The sequence below is a fragment of the Carlito syrichta genome, unplaced genomic scaffold, assembly GCF_000164805.1.
Source record: "Carlito syrichta isolate Samal-C Ts95f unplaced genomic scaffold, Tarsius_syrichta-2.0.1 Scaffold304470, whole genome shotgun sequence".
Taxonomy (NCBI): domain Eukaryota; kingdom Metazoa; phylum Chordata; class Mammalia; order Primates; family Tarsiidae; genus Carlito; species Carlito syrichta.
In genome coordinates this window covers 81,847-105,254 of record NW_007248566.1, presented here as the reverse complement: position 1 = coordinate 105,254, position 23,408 = coordinate 81,847, and the positions used below count along the sequence as shown (strand labels likewise).

At 50.3% G+C, this 23,408-nt stretch overlaps 2 protein-coding genes across 7 annotated transcripts in view; one reads left to right on the top strand and one right to left on the bottom strand.

Moving 5' to 3' along the window:
- The window catches only part of LAMB3 (laminin subunit beta 3), a 40,285-nt gene extending 26,896 nt beyond the window's left edge, over positions 1-13,389 (top strand). For both annotated transcript variants that reach the window (XM_008059990.1, XM_008059989.1), the window contains 10 exons: positions 518-896; positions 2,416-2,576; positions 2,686-2,906; positions 3,198-3,389; positions 3,710-3,854; positions 7,671-7,878; positions 8,291-8,432; positions 8,843-9,019; positions 9,800-9,953; positions 12,852-13,389. In XM_008059990.1, the coding sequence (XP_008058181.1) occupies positions 518-896; positions 2,416-2,576; positions 2,686-2,906; positions 3,198-3,389; positions 3,710-3,854; positions 7,671-7,878; positions 8,291-8,432; positions 8,843-9,019; positions 9,800-9,953; positions 12,852-12,988 (1,916 nt within the window). In that variant the 3' untranslated portion in view covers positions 12,989-13,389. The remainder of the gene's footprint in view (positions 1-517; positions 897-2,415; positions 2,577-2,685; positions 2,907-3,197; positions 3,390-3,709; positions 3,855-7,670; positions 7,879-8,290; positions 8,433-8,842; positions 9,020-9,799; positions 9,954-12,851) is intronic.
- Positions 13,390-14,280: 891 nt separating this feature from the next.
- CAMK1G (calcium/calmodulin dependent protein kinase IG) overlaps positions 14,281-23,408 on the bottom strand; it is a 30,704-nt gene continuing 21,576 nt past the window's right edge. For all 5 annotated transcript variants that reach the window (XM_008059986.1, XM_008059987.1, XM_008059985.1 and 2 more), the window contains 9 exons: positions 23,144-23,282; positions 21,766-21,889; positions 20,307-20,382; positions 19,135-19,247; positions 18,291-18,369; positions 16,708-16,795; positions 16,037-16,461; positions 15,333-15,460; positions 14,281-15,183 (listed from right to left, as the gene is read on the bottom strand). In XM_008059986.1, the coding sequence (XP_008058177.1) occupies positions 15,370-15,460; positions 16,037-16,461; positions 16,708-16,795; positions 18,291-18,369; positions 19,135-19,247; positions 20,307-20,382; positions 21,766-21,889; positions 23,144-23,282 (1,135 nt within the window). In that variant the 3' untranslated portion in view covers positions 14,281-15,183; positions 15,333-15,369. The remainder of the gene's footprint in view (positions 15,184-15,332; positions 15,461-16,036; positions 16,462-16,707; positions 16,796-18,290; positions 18,370-19,134; positions 19,248-20,306; positions 20,383-21,765; positions 21,890-23,143; positions 23,283-23,408) is intronic.

The window sequence follows — 23,408 nt, the reverse complement described above, 5'->3', positions numbered from 1 at the left end:
CAGAACTACAGGCATGCACTATCATGCCCAGTTAATTTTTGGTTTATTGTAGAGAGGAGGTCTCACCAAGTTGCTCGGGTTGGTCTCGAACCTGCAGGCTTAGGCAATCCACTCACCTTGGCCTCCCAAAGTGCAGGGATTACAGGCTGATCCACTGAGCCCAGCCTGCTTCCCCTCTTTAGACTCATCTGAGGGTGGAAGCATATTGGACTCAACCTCTCTGCCTCAGTTACCTTATCTATAAAAGCAGCAAATCAGGGTGCCAATTCCCAGAGTGGTTGTGAAGATGATATTAGTTAATGTGTGTGAATTTGAATGGTGTCTGGCACACAGCCGGTGCTAAGGAAGTGCCTGCTTTCACTGCTGCTGTTGCCATGGTTTTTATTCTGCCTGTGACAGTCGATTATTCTAAGTCACATAGAAGGAACCTCAGGTCAGATCTCTTCAGGGTTCTCCCTCCCAGCCACCTCCATCTCCCTGATGTCTGGCCTCTGACTATAACTTCTCTCGACCCTAGCCTGCGACTGTGACTTCCGGGGAACTGAGGGCCCGGGCTGTGACAAAGCCTCAGGCCGCTGCCTTTGCCGCCCTGGCCTGACTGGGCCCCGCTGTGACCAGTGCCGGCGAGGCTACTGTGACCGCTACCCAGTGTGCGTGGCCTGCCACCCTTGCTTCCAGACCTATGATGCAGACCTCCGGGAGAATGCCGGGCGCCTCAGCAGCCTCCGCAACGCCACCGCCAGCCTGTTGTCAGGGCCAGGGCTAGAGGACCGTGGCCTGGCCTCTCGGATCCTAGGCGCAAAGAGGAAGATGGAGCAGATCCAAGCAATTCTCGGCAGCCCCTCGGTCACAGAGCAGGAGGTGGCCCAGGTGGCCAATGCCATCTTCTCCATCAGGTAATTCCCTTTCCCTGCCAAGAACTTAGAAGAATTGTGCCCTGCGGGTTCGCATAAAGAGCTCCCTAGTCCTTCTGTATATCCATACAGCCCATTACAACTTAAAGGTGTTTTCATGTGTGCTCTCTTTCAAGGATCACAACAGTCCTGTGAGGTTAGTGTGTTAGGTGTTGTTACTCCTGTTGTATTTAGAAAACAGACACCGAGAGGTGGTATGATGGAGCCACATGGCCATCAAAGGGCAGAGCTGGGGCTCAGAGCACAGGCCAGGAGCCCAAGCCCAATGCTCATTCTTTCATTGCCCGGTGCTGCCCATGGGAGAGAGTCAGCCCTGGATTAGTCACCATGGTGGAGGGCATCTGAGAGCCAGGGGCTCTAAAAATAACTTGCATGTGCCTTTGAAATAGAAGCAGCCCCACCCACACCCCATCCCACCAGCAGAGATGCCTTCTTAGTGAGATTTGGTTCTGGAAGTTTCTATAATTAGTTTGCATTCCCTGAGTGCTGACAATGAGCAGAGCCTCCAGGTGTGTGATTGGCAGCAAGAAAAAGGCAGCCTGAAAAGAATGAAAACAGAGGATCCATGACTTGTGGATATGACAAAGCGTCTTTGGGGGCCTCTGGCAGAGCAGCTGGAGCACATGTTGGGAATCAATTATGCATTCACTTTAAATGTTTTTTAAGCATCTATTATGAGCCTAGCTTTGTGCAAGGTGTTGGGGATATTGAAATAAATATGATATCGTCTTCTCCCTCAAGAGGCTCATGTGGGGAGAGTGATATATAAACAGTGAACTGTAATGTGATGTATGTTATGAGACAGGTAAAGCTCTGATGGGAGATTGGTCATGGCAAGCTTCACAGGGGAGGTGTTATCTGGCCTAAGTCTCAGATTTGGGCAGTGAGTCCACAGGCACTGGGTAGTCTGGAAACGCAGACATGGAGGGACATGTGGAAGAACATTCTATGCCTGAGCAAAGCTTGACTCATAGGAGGGAGTTTGTGGTTGTTAGTGCACAGGGCATAGGGAGAGGGGGCTAAGAGCTCAGTGGTTGGGCATTTGGGGGTGGACCCTGAGCTGCCTTCAATGGGGATGGCCGGTGGGCAGCAGTGATGGAGTTTGGGGCTCAGTGGGAACTGCAAAGGGGGATTTGGAGTCAGGGGTGCAGGTGGTGGTTGAAGTCAACCTGCAGAGAGCTGAGGAGGAAGGAGTCAGGGTAATACTCCTCATGGAAGTGGGAAGCAGGGAGAGTTGGAGGAGACTTGGGAATTTGGGGGTCACACAGTCAAGGAGGAAAGAGCTTTGAGGACCCACCTGCAGAGGGATGGAGGAAGGTTGTGGCATGACAGCCTCTGTCCAGTCGAATCCTCTTCAGTCTGTGGATTCTCTGTTCTGTTGTCTTTGCCGAAGCCCTCTCTCTCTCTGTTCTGCCTCGGTAGCAGTTTCTCCAAGGGGATGGCACTCTGGGGAGGCAAAACCCCTTCCTGTGTTTTAGTGAGAGCTCTTCTTCACCCTCAGGCGAATGCTCCAGGGTCTGCAGCCAGACCTGCCCCTGGAGGAGGAGATGTTGTCCCTCCCGGGAGACCTGGAAAGTCTGGACAGAAGCTTCAACCGCCTCCTCCTTATGTATCAGAGCAAGAGGGAGCAGTCTGAAAAAATAAGCAGTGCTGATCCTTCAGGTGAGGAGAGGGACTCTCAGCCCCACGCAGTGCCGTGGCCATGGGTCTGCCACCCAAGTCTCCCCTCCTGCTCTTCCTCTGTCTTCATCCCCCTCTCCTTTGCCCAAAGGAGCCTTCCGGATGCTGACTGCAGCCCACAAGCGGTCATCCCAGGCTGCTCAGCGGGTGTCCGACAGCTCCCGCTTGCTGCTCCAGCTCAGAGATAGCCGGAGAGAGGCAGAGGGGCTGGGGCAGCAGGCCGGAGGAGGAGGAGGTGCCAGTAGCCCCCAGCTCACAGCCCTGCGACTGGAGATGGCTTCCTTACCTGACCTGACACCCACCTTCAACAAGGTGACTCGGCATTGAGTCCCACTCCCTGGAGCCCCTGTTCCAGCTTGTCACATACCAACTGCTACCACCTGTTTCCCATTAGGGCAAACTTGTCCCCCTGAGAACCTGTCCCCTTCCCCTCACTCAACCTGATCCTTGTGCCCCTGGCCATGTGCTCAGTGGTTGCCAAGGAAACAAGTTTCTGGTGCCTGGTTGTCATAGAGATGTCTGGCTGTTTGTTTCCTGGGTGCGGAATGAGAGCGGCTGTTGAGGGGTTTGGGTGGTCTCTTTGACACCCCCATCTCTCCTCAGCTCTGTGGCAGCTCCAGGCAGATGGCCTGCATCCCAGGAGCATGTCCTGGCGAGCTGTGCCCCCGAGACAATGGCACGGTCTGTGGCTCCCACTGCAAGGGTATCGCGGCTGGTGGGGCCTGGCGGAAGGCAGGCCAAGTGGCTCAGCAGCTGCGAGGCTTCAATGCCCAGCTCCAGCAGACCAGAGAGATGGTAAGTGTGGCCAAGACCAGTGGGCACAGGTAGGAGGAGGTAGACTGGATAGAGCCCCACCCCCTGGGCAATCCAGAGGTTCCCATTTTACAGTCAGGAGGCTAAAGTTCAGAGATATTAGGTAACCTGCTCGAGGCCCCACAGCAAGTGGGAACCACTGATTTGAGCACTTTAAAAAAAAATCAGACATCACATTTCTTTTGGGGCTAAATTGGGTTGGTTACAGATGCCTCCTAGGTAGGTCTTGGGGCAGAGGGGCAGAATCCTTGATGGCTGCTGAGAGGTTCCCTCAGCCCTTCTGACCTAGAGTATTTCAACAGATTAGGGCAGCCGAGAAAGCTGCCTCGCAGGTCCAATCGGATGCCCAGCGCCTGGAGACCCAGGTGAGCAATAGCCGCTCCCAGATGGAAGAAGACATCAGACGCACGCGGCTCCTCATCCAGCAGGTTCGGGATTTCCTCACCGGTGAGCCTGGTCTTCATGCCTCCCTCGGCTGATGTTTCCACTCCTGCTTGTCCTTCATTCCCACATTCAGTTCATCAGGCAGCTGCCTCCTTCCCCCCACCCCATGCCTGCCACCATCTTGCTCCAGGCCTCCATTGCTGTCTGGACCATGGCCATGGCCTTCTCATTGTTCTCCTGCCTCCCCTATTGCTCCCGTATGACCCATTCTCATTCTCAACAGAACAGTCTGAAACAACTCTTTAAAAATGCATAAGTTGGATCACATCCCACTCTTGCTTCAAATCGTTCTGTGGCCTCACCTTGATCTTGGAATAAACTCCCAGCTCCTATCATGGCTACAGTCTGACCTCAGTCCATCTCTGGGGTGTGACCTTGTGCTCCTCTCACTTTTGCTCATAGCCTGTCCTGGAATCTGTCAGGTGCTTGTCTGCTCCGGGGACTTTAATTTGCTCCTTCTTTGCCTGGAATGCTCTTTCCAGGGCTGCTGCTTCCTGTTCTCCAACTCATATTCCCAAAGAGGCCTTTCCTGAGCATCTTCCTTCTCACCCATGCCTCTTCTGTGTCATACTACTCACACTCATTCATTGGTCTACACATGGATTATCCGTCACCCCACCAGAGGGCATTGATGGTTGTCTGTCTTGTGTACCGCTAGATATCACCAGCACCTAGCATAAGGCCAGACACGGAAAGGCATCTGACATTGGTGGCACAAATAAATGAGCCAGGTCTCCTCCCTCACTGCTCTGGGGTATGGGGCAGGGATGTGCAGTGGAAAGCTCCCCGAACAGGAACAAGGGAACTTGTGTGACTTTGGGCAGGTTGCTTTTCTCTTTGCTTCATGTTGCACTTCTATAAACAGGAATGATAGTATTTCACAAGTTTATTTGAGGATCAAAGAACTGATGTGAAATGTGTTTTGAAAAATTAAAGGTGCCTAAGGAATGAGAGTTGATATTATTAGTTTTCTGGCTCCTGCCAAGGAATTTGCCTGGCTGTGAGCCCAGCAAGCTGAGGGCTTGGTGTAATGATAGTGCCTCTTCTTGCTACTATTGCAGTGTTTTTACCCCAAACAGGCCAAAGCCCCCTCCTGAGTGTAGATGGTAGGTCAGAGAGAGAGGCAGGAAGGTTTCCCTGAGATTCCATGACTTGTTTAAGACCATAAGATCCACACAGGGGGAAATGTTACCTGGAAATGCAAGGAAATGATACTCAACAAACAGAAATGATGGATAGAACACAGTTTGAGGCTTAGGTTTACAGATAAGGGAGTCTTGACCCTCTGTCAAGCCCAGTGAGGCTGAATGGCTACTCATCCCACATTAACTTCAACCAGGGTCTCAGCCTCAACTGGTGGGGGATGTGTTGTTATTTTCTACTTCTGGGTGCAGCCCAGGCTCATGTGAACAGGCAGGGTGTGTCCAGGCCCCTCTTGTCCTCTCAGTCATACTTGTGCCCCAGGTCAAGTCCTATCATGTGTCCGGGGACAGAGAGAAAAAGCAGAGCCTCAGAGAGGGACTGAGGAAAAATCTCACAGTCATCACAGAAGTGGGTTCTAGTTTCCAGGGTCTTAGTGCTGGAGATACCAGGTGTGGAGGTACTAGGTGCTAGTTACTGTTGAATGCAGGGTCTCAATGTGAAAGGGAGAGTGGAAGATCTGTGGAGGGAAGAGGAGACACGGCCTTTCCCTGTTCTTTAAATGGAATTGACAAAATGAATAGTTAAGATTTATTAAGTTCTAACTGAGTGCCAGGTACTGTTCCAAATGCTTTGCATGTATTGCATCATTTAATCCTAACTACATGAGCTAACTGCTATTATTAATTCTACTTTGCACATAAGGAATCAAGGCACAGAGAGGTTAAGCAACTTGCCTAAAGGCATCCATCCTGGAAGTGGTGTGGGTAGATGATCTGATGGTCTGATAGTCTGATGGTCTAACTCTACTATCCCCACTCTACATTATTGCACTATGGAATGGCCAAACACACACACACACACACACACACACACACACACACATTCTTGCCTTCTTGCCTTTGTTGATGTTTTTCTTCTCTTGGTTATCTTCCTCCCTCACCTTCCTGACCCTGCTCACTCCTACTTACCGTCTATGTGTTTTCTCAAGCATCCCACTCTCCAGGAAGCCTCCCTGGACCTTTCAGACTGGGTTAGGTGCCCGCATGTCCACCCTAGCACCTGTATTTACCCATCACTCAGTGTTGTGCTTCCTTGTTCATGTGCCTGGTTCTCCTACTAGACCTCCAGCTCCATAAGGGCAGGAATGGAGTCTAATTTGACTTGCAGTCTCAACTCCTCCCATGCTGTTATTCAAAGCAGTAAATATTTGCTGAGCCCACCTTGTGACCCAGAAGGCTGGGCAGCTGAGTGTCATGCAGACCCAGCCATGAATACAGCTGAAGTGATGCAGGACAAAGGAAGAGTCAGCGTGGTGGGGACATGCTCATCATGGGAGGCTTTCTGCGGAAGGCATATGTTCAACCTTGTTCTGAGACTAGGACTCTGTTCAAGGAGGTGTTGACGGTCTCTATGGGGAGGGTGCTGAGCTCCTGCGTTGTCTGGTACATGGAGCCCCAAGGGACACAGCAATGAATGGGTATGTCTTCCACCCTCTAAGGAATAGCTTTCCACCTTGGGTGGAGAGGGTTTGGGGCTGGGGCCTAGGTAAACAGCTGGTGAGGAAAACCTCTCATTGTGGCTCTCATTGTAAGGTTGGGCCCAGGGCCCCAGAGGAGTTTAGGCCCAGATGCAGACCACCTGAGTAGGAGGATGTCCTATTCCCTCAATACCAGTGAGATCTGTAAAAGTGAAGAGGTAGAGATGGGAGATGTCATCTCTGTACTTCTGACCCTACTCACTCTCTGACCCAGAGTTGGTTTGTAACAAGTCTTGCTAATGGATTGTTTCATGTTGTATCCTTAGACTGAGAATCATCATTCCCATTTCACAGATCAGGAAACTGAGCTCCAAGGAGCTACTTGACTTGCCCCGGATTGCTTGAACAGTAAAGTGGAGATCTGGCTGTGAAGCCCTGTCAATTGTTCATTCACTCTACACACACTGAGGGCCTCCAAGCGCCAGGCACTGTGCTAGAGTCTGGGGATATAGCTGTGGACAAAACCCAGTCCCTGCCCTTATGGAGCATGCATTCTAGATGGGAAAGAGGCAAAAAACCAGATATGTGAGTTCAGTGTTCAGCCAGTGGGTGGTGCTAAGTGCTAGAGAGAAAAATAAGACATGGAGGGAGCATAAGGAGGGATGGTCTAGGGCAGAGGTTACAATTCTGAATTGGATGGCTGGGGTTGGCCTCTCTGTGAAGGTGACATTTGAGCAAAGACCTCATAATTCTTATCTGGCTTTGCAAAAGTGAGCACTCCGGCCTGAGGAGGGGTGTGGGGAAGGGGTCTTTTTGCCAAGGAAGCAGCTCCAATTCCTGGCTGCACTTCCCAATTTAGGACCAATTGTGTATGTGCTGCAGGCATTGTGCAGTACCAGCTGTCTGGCACCACCTCCTTCTCCCCAGCCCCTAGCTTCCTGTGGTACCAGACACTTAATTACCACAGCTGTGACAACATCCCACCTCCTCCCCCCACCAGCACAGAGCATAGGACAATCATCCTCCAACAGCACTCCCGGAAATTTCCAGAGAACAGGCACCTGAGTCTGGTTGAGAGGGGGCAGCAGCTCCCTGGGGTACCATGGCAGAGAGGCCACTGTGGGTACCTTCTGTGGGTGCTGCTCAAACCCGAGAGGCCTGGGATCTTTGGGGCGATCTAACATATGACTGTCTTCCAGACCCCGACACAGATGCAGCCACCATCCAGGAGGTCAGCGAGGCCGTGCTGGCCCTGTGGCTGCCCACAGACTCGTCTATAGTCCTGCAGAAGATGGATGAGATCCAGGCCATTGCAGCCAGGCTCCCCAATGTGGATCTAGTTCTGTCCCAGACCAAGCAGGACATTGCACGGGCCCGCAGGCTCCAGGCTGAGGCTGAGCAGGCCAGGTACAGCCTTGGGACCTGAACTTCTCCCTGCCCAGGATTGGGCTGGTGTTTTGCTCCCCAAAGCCATTGCTGGGAGAGGGATGCAGATGGCTGAGAGACAGGAGGGGGTGCTTACCATGGTGGTCGATGCTTCAGTGAGAGACCGGGTCTGGGTTAAACTTTACTCACATAACTCTGTCTTCCAGATTGGAAACTGTGCTGAAAGGGTGTCTCAGGCATAACGCTCACATTTGTCATGTCGGCTTGGTGGGGTCCTGGGATGTCCAAGCTACTGAGTTAATACTCCCCTTGCTCTTTGTCTTGACCGGGAAGAGTATTCTCTTGGTCTGGTGCATGTGCTGAACCACATACATTCATTTGTTCTCCGTTCACTCCTTTTCTCTCTCCTCTTCCTTCCACTTCCCTCATCCAGAAGCCGAGCCCATGCGGTAGAGGGCCAGGTAGAAGATGTGGTGGGGAACTTACGGCAAGGCACGGTGGCACTGCAGGAAGCTCAGGACACCATGCAAGGCACCAGCCGCTCCCTCCGGCTTATCCAGGACAGGGTTGCTGAGGTGAGGCACTATGGCTTCCTCTTCCCATATTTGGAAATGAACAGACAGATTTAGGCACACAGTATAGAAGATGCCAGAAAGTGACCAGATGGAACCTGAGCTGGAGTTCTAGAGAAGGCGGGTTACAAGCCTTGGACCTGGCTTTGAGCCTTGGACGTTCTGGTCTCATGGCCCGAATGCAGAAGGCAGGGGTGAGCTCTGAGCTGAAGTAGAGGTGGGGGTCAGCTGGGCTGAAGAAGGAAGAGGCCTGGATGTCAGTGGACAGAGAGTGGTTTGAGAGGGGAGCAATTGTGATATCCTGGTTGGAGAGAGTTTTTGCTGCCTAATGAGTTGGAGAAAACTCCTGGGGATGAATCCTCTGCCCATGAGACCCACCACAAACCCTGCTTTTCTTCCCTCTTCCCACAAAGGTTCAGCAGGTACTGGGGCCAGCGGAAAGGCTGGTGATGGGCATGACGGAACAACTGGATGACTTCTGGGCACGGATGGAGGAGCTCCGCCGCCAGGCTCAGCAGCAGCGGGCACAGGCAATCCGGGCTCAGCAGCTCGCAGAAGGCGCCAGCGAGCAGGCACTGAGTGCCCAGGAGGTACAGAGAGGGCAGAGTTAGCCCAAAGTGGCACAGCCAGTGAGAGGGTCCTGGGCAGGAGAGGACTTTGCACTCTTTATAAGGCCATGGACTCAAAATGCTTAGGATAACCGATCCAGGAGGGACTTCAGGATGAACCCAGACCTGGCCAGGCATCTGGATTCTCTCTCCATTGCTTTGGTAACTGGTTCAGGGACACTGGAGATGATCTAGTCCAGTCACTCTTCTTTTATGGATGAGATGGTAGCTTGTCCATAGGCCTAAAACCCACCTACAAAGCAGGTCTCTTGATACCTGATCCAGAGTTTGTCTCCTGGACCCCTACCCTACACAGGCACTCTTTGCTTAGCCTAGCCCAGGCTCCATCATTGTGAGAATGAAGTCAGGGAGAAGGTCAAAGAGCCATTCTCAGTGTCTCAAGTGTACCACCTGCTTCCCAAGCGCTGGAAACACTGGCGTGTTCAATCCTGGTACAGTGACCAGGTTGCCAAGTATACTATTAAGTGACAGCTTAATATTAACACTCTATTATGTGCCTGACATTGTACTGGAAGTGGGTGGGAAATGGCAGGAGCTGGAGATGGGAGGAGGGAAATATGGAAATTTAAGATGTGGTCTGTGACTTGAGGATTTTTATAGGCAAAACCATCACTACTGGGGGATAATAGGAGGCACCTTATCACTGTGTGTAATTTGGGTGATATCAAGTGTTTTAGTCACGTGCCTTTAAGACTTTGCATGATTATGGTGATGACACTGAGACTGCTCTGTCTGTTACAGGGATTTGAGAGAATGAAGCAAAAGTATGCTGAGTTGAAGGACCGGTTGGGTCGGAGTCCCATGCTGGGTGAACAGGGCAGCCGGATCCTAAGTGTCAAGACAGAGGCAGAGGAGCTGTTTGGAGAGACCATGGAGATGATGGACAGGATGAAAGGTGAGGGAGAGGTGCAGGCATGTGTCCACTGAAGCTGGCATCCCTGGGCCCAACTCAGGGCTTCTGAAGCCTGGGTCCAACTCAGGGCTTCTGAAGTTCACTCTCTGTTAGAGACAGCAGTACTAAGGGCATGAGGTCAAGAAGGATTCCCTGAGCATCTAGTGACTGTGATGTACCATGGTGAGTCTGGGGAATGTATAGATGTCCCCATGACTTGGTCTGCCCTTGTAAAGCTTGCTGTCCACATAGACCACTTTTCCTATTGCTTGTAAGATGCATGCAAAAGTATTGAACAGGACAAGGTAGTCTGTGATGGGGTTGAATAATAAAGGCTCTAGGGTTTCAGAAAGAGACACGTTCAGTGAAACTAAGAAAAGATAAAATTTGAGGTGGCCTACGAAGATGCGTAGGCCTGGGAGAGGCTGTGAGGAAGAGGAGGGACATCAAGACAAGGATGGTGAGAAAGAACAAAGTATGATCTGATGAGAGGTACAGGAAAGGAGCCAGTGGGAGGGAAGTGCATGGGGTCATCGTGACGGGGTTCACAAGGCTGGATTTCAGTGTAAGGTTGAGGAGGGTAGACTTAGTCCTGGCAGTAGGGCACATCCAAGGGTTTTGCACACAGCAGAGACATAGTGAAAGTCACTTTTGAAAGGGTTCTGAGGCCTGGCACAGTGGCTCACGCCCGTAATCCCAGCACTTTGGGAGACCAAAGTGGAAGAATTGCTTAAGCCCAGGAGTTCTAGACTAGTCTGGGCATCACAGCAAGGCCTCTTTTCAACAAACAAAAAAAAGAAAATTAGCCTGGTGTGGTGGCACATGCCTGTAGTCTCAGTTACTTACTTGGGAGGCTGAGATGGAAGGATCGTCTGAGCCCAGGAGGTCAAGGCTACAGTGAGCCATGGTCATGCCATTTCACTCCAGTCTGGGTGGTGACAGAGTGAGACCCTCAAAAAAAAAGAGTGTTCTGACATTTTCTTAGAAAGGAGTAGTACAGGGTTTCCCAGGAACCAGAGTCATCTATAAGATGTGATGATGAGGTCCCTGGGCTGGTGTGTCCCATGAAAGCCACAAACAGAGTACCTCTGAATTCTCAGAAAAAGAGTTTGGCAGAAATTTCTTTGGGTATCCAAGTGGATACCGCAGAAAAGCCTGGGCTGGTAGACTGATGATGAAAAGATATGAGGCTGTAGGTGAGGCAAGAGGAGCTGACCCGGGATAGGAACCAGCGGCTGGGTCAGGGCTTTCTCTGGTCCTGCTCATCAACACTTTGTGTGATGATAATTTGTTTATCAAGTCTGTGGACAATAAATAGTTAAGAACTAGATAATAGGCCAGAATTCTAAGTCAATACAGAAGTCTAAAAGGATGGGCTGAAACCAACAGATGAACTTAAAGAGAAAAGTAGTCTCCCGCTTTGGCCTTGTTTGGGCTTAAACCCACAAGTACAGCTCAGGGGAGGCCTGGTTCTCAGTGGCTGATGTCACTGAAGACACTTTATAACTGGTAAGTAATATACATATGTGAATTGTTACCCACCTGAAGAAGAGCCAGGAGTTTTGAGTAACTGCAAGCTTGTTATACACAAGCAAAGTCCTGCTGCTGCCAAGAGAGGTAATAAATACAAAGCAGCTGAAGTAAGGGGTATAATACGTCAGGGGGATAGTAAAATGATTTAGCAACTGGTGTAGAATGTACCCACCAACCAGAAAAGGCTCAGGTTGTGGCATTGGAACAGGAATTTACCTGCTTCAAGGGAATTTGCCTTTAATTATACGATAAGAGGAAGGATCATTGGTGGGGGCAGCTTCTAGGGCTGGGGACCGGGAAACAGAACAGCAACTATTTAACAGCCACTATGGAGGTATTTCAATGTTTTATCAACTTGTGAGGCCATATGGGTACCCACTGGCTGAGTGTCAACCCAATAACAACAGTGTTACACTCTGCTGATGGGCTTTCACCTAGGGCTGGGGGATGGTGTCCAAGTGATGGCTACTACATCTTCAGAAGGGAAACCTGAATACATCGAGGGAGAGTGACTGGTGTGGGAAGGGAGGGAGGGACCCAGCAATTAGATGGGAAATTGATAAGAGAACTGGAGGTGTTTAACCTGGAGACAGTAAAGCTTCTGAAATGTGAAGGATTGCATGTGGCAACAGATCAGATATATTCTCACTCCCACAGGACGCAGCCCTGGGACAATAAAGGGAGGCAAGAAGTGGTCAGATTTTGGCTTAATGAGAAGATGACTTTTTTAATACCAGAGCTTCTTAAAGTTGGAGGCTTGTGAGGCATGAATGCTCCCTCTGTTCCTGGAGAAATTCAGGCTGAGACTGGGTACCAGCTTTCATGGATGTGATAGAGGGAACCACTGCCTAGAGGGATAGGGGTACAGACTGAGCCAGGCCATTTTAGAGTCCTTCAGACCTCCATGTTTCTCTAATGGTGGTGTGCAGAATGGAGGAGGAGGACTAGATTTGTTCGGAGTGGCAATTTGGGGAGGGAAAATAGGGCAGGCTTCTGGTCACCTGGTCAGCTCTTTTACACAGGGGCCCTCTTGAAGATCATTGGTGGGACAGCAGTGTGGATTCAACAATCTACGTTGTTGATCTTGGTGCCAGTGGACTCCCTCATCAGCCTGAGACAATTGAGAGAGCCTAGAGAGGGGGCAGGGGTATAGGGTTATTTTGGATGTGGGCCCCTGGGTCTGGCCCCTGCCAGGTTTCTAATCTTGGGAAAGGAACTGGCAGGGTATGAGACTGGAGAATCTACTTAGAGGCCAGATTCCCATGGAGGGGAGTCCCCTGCTTCCAGGTAGGGTGAGGAGAAGGAAGGATGGGAAGTCTCTGGATGTCTCATCATCAACTCCTCCCGCTGCTGTTCTGTTTGCCTCAGATATGGAATCAGAGTTGCTCCAGGGCAGCCAGGCCATCATGCTGCGCTCAGCGGACCTGACAGGGCTGGAGAAGCGCGTGGAACAGATCAGAGATCACATCAATGGACGCGTGCTCTACTATGCCACCTGCAAGTGATACTCCAGGTCCCAACTCCAGCCTCACTCATGTGCCCCCTCTGCCTTTTGGTGGGAAGGTCGCAGATTGAGCTGGAATGTTTTCCAGCTCCAGGAGACTTTGATGGGGCCTAAGGCACAGCCTGGACCACCCATGGTGTGCAGCTATTAAGATTACCCTGGGCTGCTGCTGAGTCTGAGCTGATAAAACAGCTGTGTTTGAGGGACAGAGATGGTGGAGGCTGGAACAGCATCATGACTAGGAGCTCTCAAGCCAAGGGAGCTGAGCTGGGCAGTGTCCTTGCCTTTTGCTCTCTGTTGTAGCTGAATCCTGGACCAACACAAAAACTTAAAAAATGATGTACAAATGAGAAGTCCAATAAAATTTTTTGGAAAGGAGCGTGGAGGTTCAAAAACAGAAAATGGTGTATCTCCCCGCTATGTAAACCTCTGTTACTTGTTTCTGCCTCCCATTTGGAGTTCCTGGTGCTCTTCTGCTCAGGCTAGCTTGCTTTGTACCCAGGCATAGTGAGAATGGGCCCCTGTGCCCCAGGACTTGATGGATTCTACTCTTGAGCTACCAGAGGAACAGTTTTCACCTTTGAACAGCCAACCAGCTTCTCATTTTCAGATGGGGAAATGGAAATCCAGAGAAGGGAAGTTTTTATGTCCAAATTCACACAACTCCCAGAAGCAGGACTAAGCCTGGAATTGTCTCTTGGGATCTCACAGAGAAGTTGTAGATGAATGTGTATGTGTGTGTATAGAGGTAGAGAATACAAAATGGTGTGAACATTTGTGTGCTAATCATGGCCTAGGCAGGCTCTGTGCTGGGCATTTTATCTACATTAACTTCTTGACCATTGTTAATCATTTTAATTATTTTTGAGCACTGTGCAGAGCACATCAATCATCTGCACTATCTCATGAAGTAGGCAATGTTGCTATTCCCATTGGGACAAGAAGAAACAAAGTCATAAAAGGCTGAGTAACTTACCCAAGGTCACAGATAGGACAGATCAGAGCAGAGCTGGTGCTCAAACTCATGCTTCTCTAATATAGTCATTAAGAGAATGGCCAGGGAAACCAGACTGCCTGGGTTCCAACACAACCAGCTCGAAGTGGTTGTTGTGAAGAGTCATGAGTTAATCGTGTAACTCATGTCCCAGGTACCTGGCACACTGGATGCTCTGAATACATGTCAGCTATAATTGCTGGTTTCTTCTTGATCTCAGATGTCCATGCACTTTCCACTCCAGACAGGCCCAAGTCTCTGAGCTGCTTCTGACTTTGAAAGAACCAAATGAAGCCGCATAGAGAAAAATATGTCAATTTTATTGAGCACAACACTGAGCATGAAGCTAGAGGGGATGAGGGTGAGAAAACTGGGGGAGGACAAAACGATGCATCTGACTTTCAAGGAGAGGAAGGAGAAACAGAGGCAGGATTAGAACTGGCTGACATTAAAATAGTCAACTTCCATGTTAATTTAATAGGATGTGTGCATGGAGGGAATGTGGCCAGAGTAAGTATTTTCACAGTCCCTAACCATTGACTTCTTTCTATTCCACCTTGGAGGGTGTGGTACTGCTTTTAGATTGAAGCAGGGAGGGGGTCAGAGTATGCCGAGGAGTTGACTGGCTGGGTCTCAGCAAGGTTGGGAGCTAACCTTGGAGTTAAGGGTCAGCACTTTGAGAGCTCACAGACAGACCATGGGAGCTGCCCGTCATTCATGCAGATGGGCAGGCAACTACAGCAAGGAGCCCATCCTGGCCGTAAGGACAGAGGCCTGAGAGGCAGGAGTGAATGTGTGCAGAGCAGGGGTCTGGGTAGATGCTCCGTATGGCTTTGCTTAGAGAAGGTGACACAGCCTGGCCAGCCCATGAAGCTTTTCACGACAAACAGCACAGACCCAGGTGAGAGCTATCTAGGCACACTGCACAGAGCCACGGCACGTAGGGTGTGGGGCATACAGCAGGCAGGCCAGGGAGACCTGGAAGCCGGCAGGTGCCACTCCTCTTGCCCATAGCTTTAAGGAGGCCTCCACACCTTGGGGCTCCCTCCTGGGCCTCCTGTGAGGGGCTGCCCCAGGTGGCAGCAGCCTGGTGCTTCTGACCAGAAACCACTCCTGCCAGGCGCTGCTCTGCTTGCTCCATCGTCCTCCCTCTGCCGGTAGATGTCAGGTTTGGAAGGGCAGAGGAGAGTTGAACATCTCTCCTGCAAAAGGAAGGGGTTCAGGGTGAGGATGGGGCTGCCACCTCCTTCCCCCTCAGACCCTATCATTTAGACTCTGCCATGGGACTTTGCTTTGGGACAGAAGCTCTCCCTGAGCCTCATATCCTGGTTCTTTGGCCTCTAGTTCTCACCTGAAAATTGCAGTCACACAGGCACAGGCTCCAGGGATCACATAATGAGGCAGACTCCAGTCTGCCCTGCACGGCAGTGGGAGCTGCCACTGGCTTTAACTGGTACCATGACCTCTGATTTGAAGTTTCTAGAAAGGAAATGAAGCAATAGCCTTTGAAGAACTTGAGGAAAGAAGAAGAGCTGGGGTAAGGGAGAGGGAGGGAGAGGATGGTAGTTCTCTGTGTCTGTGGTATCTGCTCAGCTCTCTCTTTATGAGGTTGAAAGAGTTCAAGCCTTTGCAGGAAAGACAGACAAGACAACCAAGCCCTACCCTTTCCTTCCTCCAAACATAGTGGCCCTGGAAACTCAGGGAATCTAAGGCTACTACTCACACAAACCCAGTTTACTGTGGGCTTTTATAATCTCTGCTGCTTCACTAAACTTTTGTAGCACCTCTGGGGGGCAGGCTGAGCAAGTGAATATACTTCAATGGACCCATTTTACAGATGAGTGAACTAGACTTATACTGGCCTCACAGCTAGAGAGTGGTAGGGACAGGGCTGGAAGCATTTCCCTTGACCCTGATTCAGAGCTCGTCCCACCCTAGAGAGCTGCCTGAAGTGGGAGAGGCCTTTTTGTCAATTTCATTCAGTTCTGTTGCCCCAATTCTTTCAGATCCAGGCTGAGCAGGGCCGGGACTCCATCTTTGGTTGAAAATACGTACTGTTTTTTGTTGGCTTTTTTGAGGAGTGTGGGCTCAGAGCAGTAGGAGGACTTCTCTTTGCTCCCAATGTTCAGGCAGCTGGAGCAGCAGCCACAGGGCCCAGTGGCCAGGGGCCCCTGATGCATGGGCACCAGGCTGCTGCTGATACGGAGGGAGCCATTGACCAGGCAGTTGAGGGACCTGCCTCCAGGGGCAGCGGGCCGGCGACCGTGCTGGCAGGGCAGCCGGGTCAGTGCAGGGAGCGCCTTGCTGTGGCTTAGGACTGGTGCTTCGGTGATGGTGATCTCAGGGGAGCTGGGTCTAGAGGCTTCGGAGGCTTGAGTGATGGGTGGCCTGTTCTCCACCTCTGGGCGGACACCCGGGCTGTGCAGGTTCATATGTAGCTTCCTCATGTGGTGCACCACAGCTGCTGCATTGAAGGCTTGCTAAGGAGACACAAGAGCAGCCTCTGCCCTTCTGCAGCCTCAGAGAGCTCCAGGCTCAAGCTTTCCCTTTGCCTTATGGCCTCCTGAAACCAATGTGCTCTCTTCTCGTTTCAGAGAGGGTATAGGGAACTCCAGTGCCTGTTTGGATGCCCCAAGGAAAGCCCTCATACCAGTCCCTGCTAGCCCAGCCCCCAGGCACCCAGAACAGCTCCTCTCACCCCGCTTCCACTGGAAAGGGCAGCTTACCCGCCACTTGCTCTTAGCAAAGTTCTTCTGGATCTGGAGACTGACTGATGGGTAGATGTCCCGGTGGAGGGCTGTGTTTCCATCAATCCTGTGGATGCAGAGAGGGACACCTGGCTACTGAGTGGCCATGGACACTCAACCAGGGATTGGACAGGGTGCACAAAAGTCCAGGTTAGAGCCGAGTGCCCAGAAGAAGGGTGACCCACATCAGGAAAGAGTTGCAGCCAGGGCTCCTCTGTCCCCCTGGCCAGGTTAGTGGGCTTACACTTTGGCAAAACTGAAAACTTTTAGAGCAGGGTCAGTAAACTATAACCTATAGGCCAAATCTATCCATTGCTTATTTTTGTAAATGAGGTTTTATTGGAACACAGCTATGCCCATCCATTCAGGTATTATCTATGGCTGCTTTTTGTGCAGTTACCACAGAGACAGTATGGCCAGTAAAGCCTTAAATATTTACTATCTGGCCCTTTACAGAAAAGGTTTATTGGTCCCAGCATCACAGGGTAATTGGATGGTCACTATCTTTTAGTTTAGCACCCATGTCCTCCATGAACCCTTCCTCAGTGAGGCCATCTGGTATAGGCTGCCCCTTTCCTGTCCCCTTAGCCTATTATTCACCCATCTCTAAGTGTTCCTCAGACTCTTGCTGTGTGCTCAGTGCCCCGTCAACTACTAAGAGACCCAGAGAAGTAAGAGACATAGGCCTTGACCTCCCAGGAGCTTACAGTCTAGGTGTGGGGCATTGTTTCATGCCATGGACCGGAGTAATTCGTGGTAAGCTGCATAATTAATAATGAGAAATGGGGGAGGTCAGCATAGACTGCAGGGGTCAGGGGCTTCAGGCAAGGGCAGGGACTGATCTGAATTCTGAAGGATGCTGCATATAGGGCACGAGGCAGGATGTTCTAGGTGGTGGAAATGGTCTGACTCAGGAGCAGTTAGGAAGGAGCTTATGGTATGAGGAGGGTCAGGGGGAGAAGTGTAGCTCTTAGGCCTAACTGGACAGAGAACATATGCTAGGGATCCTGGGGAAGGAAGCTGGAGATGAAGAGTCAGGCCAGATTTAGGAAAACCAGAAAGACAAAGAAATCTAGGCTTGCTATGGTGGGAAGTGGGGAGTTATTGTGAATTATTGAGCAGGGGAATAACATTAAAAAAAAAAAGACTTCCTTTTTCTATTTTATCAATTGGTAGTGTTGGGATTGTTCTTAAATCATTTCAGCTGGAACAGGTTTTGATCTGAGAGTAAAATGAAGCTCTTAAAGACAGGACAGAGTTGCCCATTCCTGACGCCTCTCAGGTAACTAGAACTGAGCATTGCACCCTGTTCCAGTGCTAAATGACCACACCCGGCTGCGCCCACCACTTGACTTGACTGCACAATTCAGCCACCACCCTTAGGTGGGAGCCTGCTCCATTAGATGCTGTTTGTATCTTCTCCTGGGCCTGATGAACAGCAGTGCACACCACATGGTGCAACACTAAATGGCTCAGGGCAAGCAGATTCCAGAGGAAGTATTATTGTGAATGAGTCAGCATGGTTTGGGGAGCCACAAGTCTGGGGTCTAGAGTCCACTCACCAGGGGTGACTCAAGGCCTTCTCACAGGTGTACCGCTCATTTGGGTCCTTCTCCAGCAAGTGGCAAATAAAATCCTTGGCTAAGAGGAGCAAGCAAAGACACGACAACTAAGGACCAGATTTCAAGACTGATGGAAATTCACTTCCGGGCTGGTGGGTGGCAGTGAATGCATCTTTAGCTAATCTCCCAAGGAGACAATTTTAAGAGTCTTAGAGAGAGAGAGAGAGAGAGAGAGAGAGAGAGAATCCGAGCCACCTAACTACAACCCACCATAAACCACCAAATAAGAGAGGCTCTAAGCAGCCTCACCCACACAGAACTGCAGAAACACCACTAGTCACGAGGCATCCATGTGCCTGCACATCACACGTGTCTGCCCTTGCACCGAAGCATGGGCTGGCATGGGCACATGGGCACACATGTGAGTGCTGGGTTGTTCCAGCTCTGGTTTCCACGTAATACGTCCAGCAATCATGTAGTCATCGTCTTCTCTCACACATAGGCATTGCATGCTCATTCTTGGACTCGAACCCCTTGGTTTTGCCACCCCTTCCTGGAACACTCCCTACCACCTGGCTCTGTCCTCCCTGCTTCTTATTTAAACCACCCCTCCCACCCCCTTACTAGGCATACTGTGGTTCTGTGCCCAGAAAAACAGAAGTATGGCCCTTAGACATAAATAATGTAGCTGGCCTTTGAAGTAGATGAAGAGTTCTCCACCTTCCTTGGCAGCCTGTTCTGTAAGTCCCTGGGGAGCCAGGACTGTCATCTTTTGTTAAGGTCTTTTCTCTTGGCAGCCTCTGCCTTGAGCCTGTTGTCTGCCCTTCACACCTACTGGCCTTACCTGACTCAGAAATGTCATCCCAGAATGGAGACTCGAACTCGTAGTAACCTTCCTTGATCTTCTCAAAAAGCTTAGACTCAGTTTCTTCATAGAAAGGGGGATAACCACACAGCCTGCAGTGGGACAGGAAGGAGGTATATTACTGAACAACCCTCATCCCAGGGTCAGCCTCTCTCCTCCCCCTAGACTCCCACTGGAGACAGAGGTGGAAAATGAGGACCCCAGAACAGCAGTGTGACCAGGATACAAATATGCCTCTGATTTAGGAATAGCCCACGTCCCATAAAGTGTTTACGTAGCACCAAGACTTGGAACAGGCAGCCCAGGATATGCCTATGTACATCATTTCCCTAAACTCTTGCCACCTCTCCCTGTATTTCCCCTGACTCTTGGATGCTGTATAAAATATCTTTAATAAAAGTGGTAGAATGTCCACTTGAATGTAAGTTTCATGAAGGATTTATTTAGGCCATTATTGTTCACTGCTCCATTCTGTAGCATCTAGCCCAGGGATTGATGCAGAGTAGACAGTGAATATTTGTTGATTAAAAGAGTTAAAGAGAGTAATTATTCCAAATAAATGGAGGACAGAGAGAACCGAAATAATACCATGGTGTAAACATCTAATAGCCAGTAATTTTCCTAAGAGCAAACCTGGCTGTAGGTGAGGAGGGAGGGTGGGGAAGAGGTGATGAGCAGGTTAGGAAATGGAGCACCTGGGAATGCATGGAGAGGAGTGAAAAACAGAGACTCTGGCCAGCCTCATCCAGGTCACTGCTTTTCCTTGGGTGAGAAAGTTGAGATGCAGGAGCAGAGGGTCCACCTGGCTTCCAAGTCTGGCTTGGCCTCTCTCTCTTTCACTGCTCATTCCACAGAGTGGAATGCAACACGTTTATAAACAGTAAATGGGGTGGGGTGCAGGAAGAGGGAGTGCCAGATAGCTGTGTGATAGGTTCATACTGAGCTGTATTTTTGTAACCTGGAGGAGGTCAGGACAGAGGGAAGCCTTGAAGTTGTGTGCACAAGTGTGCATGTGTGCATGTGTGTGTGTGCGTGTGTGAGTACACATGCTGGTTTGGAAGAGGAGCTGAGATGGGGAGGGGAGGAGAGGAAAAGGGGTGAACAGGCTCTGAGACTTCTCAGGAGCTGAGCCCAGGCTAGTGTCTACTCACAATATGTAGGTGATGACACCGATGGACCAGCAATCCACAGCCTTGCTGTAGGGTTTCTGGGCTAGCACTTCCGGAGCTGCAGCAGACCAAGGACAGAGTCAGGTCTGGTGGCAAGTGGAAAGGGCTATAGTGTGAGGGCTGAAGTCCTCTTCCTAGAGGCTGAGAGAAGAGGACTAGGGGAGACCATGGGATGGTGGTGTTTCTATGAGACTGAAAACTCCCCAGGTACCCAAGGGCAAGGATTGTGTCTCTTCTGGGAACACTACATCTTTCTGCAAAGAGAGTCTGAGACTGACTCCCCTATCAGACTGGGGATCTCCAGGGTCATGTTTTGCCCCATCAGACTGAGTACTCTCTGAAGGTAGAACCTGTGTCTCCCCATTCAGATAAGATGAAGGCTGTGCCTCTCCCTTCAGGCTAGATCTTCAGCATAGGGCTGTCTCTCTCCCACTAGACTGGGATCTCCAGTCTAGTGGAAGGAAGAATCTGAATATCTCCTATTAAGCTAGGAGCTTCTAGAGCACAAGCAATAACTCTACCATCAGACTCTAGGTACCTTCTGAGGGCAGGAGCTTAATCTTTCCCATCAGACTTAGAGCTCCAGGGTGATATGAGCCGTGTCTTCCTCTGACTGGAAAACAGTAGAGAACTGCCTTCTGTATTTATCCCAGATACCAGGGCTTTGTACCCAGTAGGACTGAACACCTGATGGTGAGTAAACGACCCCCGCACTTCTGGGAAAGAGTAGATTCCCTCTCTTGAGTCAGGACTCTGCTTCCCAGTCCCCAACTCCAAACAGGTGATGCTTGGCTGAGAGTAAAGGGGAAGGAACAGATGTTCTGTTTCAGCTTTCTCCTCATGGATCCCAGGAATCCTGCCTGCTCTCATCTTTTTTGGGGTCCTGAAAGCCCACATCCCCAACTCTGCCAATTTTCCAGACGTGCTTCCTTGGGTATACATTTAGAGGTCCAGAGCTGGGTTCCTAGGCCCAAACTCAATGTCCTGTGCCTCCAGGCTCCCAGCAACCATGTATGTGGGGGTGGGGTAGGGGTGGGGGTGTGTGCTGAGGTCTCCTCCAGCATGGTAGAAAGGAGAAAGGGCTGGCGTTTAGCCCCTTAACTCCCTGCTGATATCTGGGTTTGTGATCTTATCTCTGCCCCTAGTCCAGCTGGAAAGACAAAAGCTTTGGAAGTCCATCTGCAGGAGTGAGCCAAAGCAGAGGCAGGGGCTATAGGAGGGGATCAGAGATAGGCTGTTTTTAAAGACGCAGGATTTGGGAACAGTAGAGGTAGTTCTAGAGATAGATGGATTGACTGGTTCTAAACCTCATAAATGAATAAGGACCTGGATAGCCCTTGAAATTGAACCCTATCTCCTCACAATCACTCCTCTCTATGAATGATATTCATGTGGTTGAACATAGCTAGCTGGTCAACCTCTCTTCTGCCCTCAAACTCACCCACATAGCCTGGGGTCCCACAGGCAGTGGACATGACACCACTCTGTTCCATTTTGGAAAGACCAAAGTCTGTGATCATGATTTTAGAATTCTCTTCAGGAGTAAGGTATAACAGGTTTTCAGGCTGCAGAAGAAGAGAAACAGCATGTAGTTAGAATATAATCACCTGAACACATATCTCCCTCTTGATATATAATTTCTTAGGAATCTGAATCCTGGGCTCCTGACTTGAAGGCCAATTCATTCTCCCCCATTCTCACCCATCACCCTCACCCCTGAACACTAGTATTCTGTATCTTTCTTAGGGCCCTGACTTTACTTCACCTTATAGCCATTAATACTAACCCCTCCCTCCCTCCCCTCACTCCCAACTACCCCAGGCCTATTTTTTTTTTTTTTTTTTTTTAGTTGGAGTCACTCCGTTGCCCAGACTGTAGTGCAGTGGCACACTCCTGGCCCCCGCAGCCTCCACCTGCTGGGCTCCAGCAATCCCTCCGCCTCAGCCTTCTAAGTAGCTGGAATTACAGGCATGCGCTACCACACCTGGCTAGTTTTTGATTTATTGTAGAGACAAGGTCTTGCCAAGTCACCCAGGCAGGTCTTGAACCCGCGGGCTCAGGCAATCCACTCACCTCGACCTCCCAAAGTACTGGGATTACAGGCTGAGTCACCGAGCCCAGCACTATTTGCTTTTTGAGGGAACCAACCCTTGGTTAATTATCTCTGATGTCTTCAAAGTCTGTTGCAATGTCTTGTGCAATGTAGACCCTCAGTAAGTACTTTGTTGCATTTCATTTTGACTGTGCTTGGGTTCAAGAAATGTGTGGATTATTTTGATATCCAAATAGGGTGAGGAATAATGAAAGGTTTGGGAAAAGACTGAAGTACAAATGAACAACCATTGTCTGGCCATCTAAGGTTTTTTTTGTTTTATTTTGTTTTTTTGAGTTGGAGTCTCACTCTGTCACCCAGACTGGAGTGCAGTGGCCGCTCCCGGCCACCGCAGCCTCACCTGCTGGGCTCTGGCGATCCTTCCGCCTCAGCCTTCCAAGTAGCCAGAATTACAGGGATGCACTACCACGCCTGGCTGATTTTTTTTTAAATTTATTGTAGAGATGAGGTCTCACTGCCCAGGTGGGTCTCGAACCCATGGGCTCAGGCAATCCACTCACCTCAGCCTCCCAAAGGCACGGGATTACAGGCTGAGCCACCGAGCCCTGCTATCCAAGGTTTTTTTTAAAGGAATCTGAGGGCAGAAAGGGCCTTGAGAGTCAACTAGTCCAATTCTCTCACTTTACAGAGAGTAGACATCTTATAACCTGTGCAGCTTCCTTAAGGGTCATAATCTGTTTCCCACTGAGGAATCCCACCCTGATACCTTTAAGTCTCTGTGGACAATGCCATTCTCATGGAGATATTTCACTGCTGATAAGACCTGCTGGATGACCAGACTGGCATCCTTCTCTGTGTAGACACCCCGTTCCAGGATCCGATCGAAGAGCTCCCCACCAGAAACACTGTGAGCACAGGAGCAAGGGCAGGAATTCAGTTCTCATTTCAGGTTGAAGCAATGAGAATGTGTTTTCTCTGCAGTCATGGGGGTCACAGCTACAGTGAACAAACTGGTGCCTATGAACTGAGGT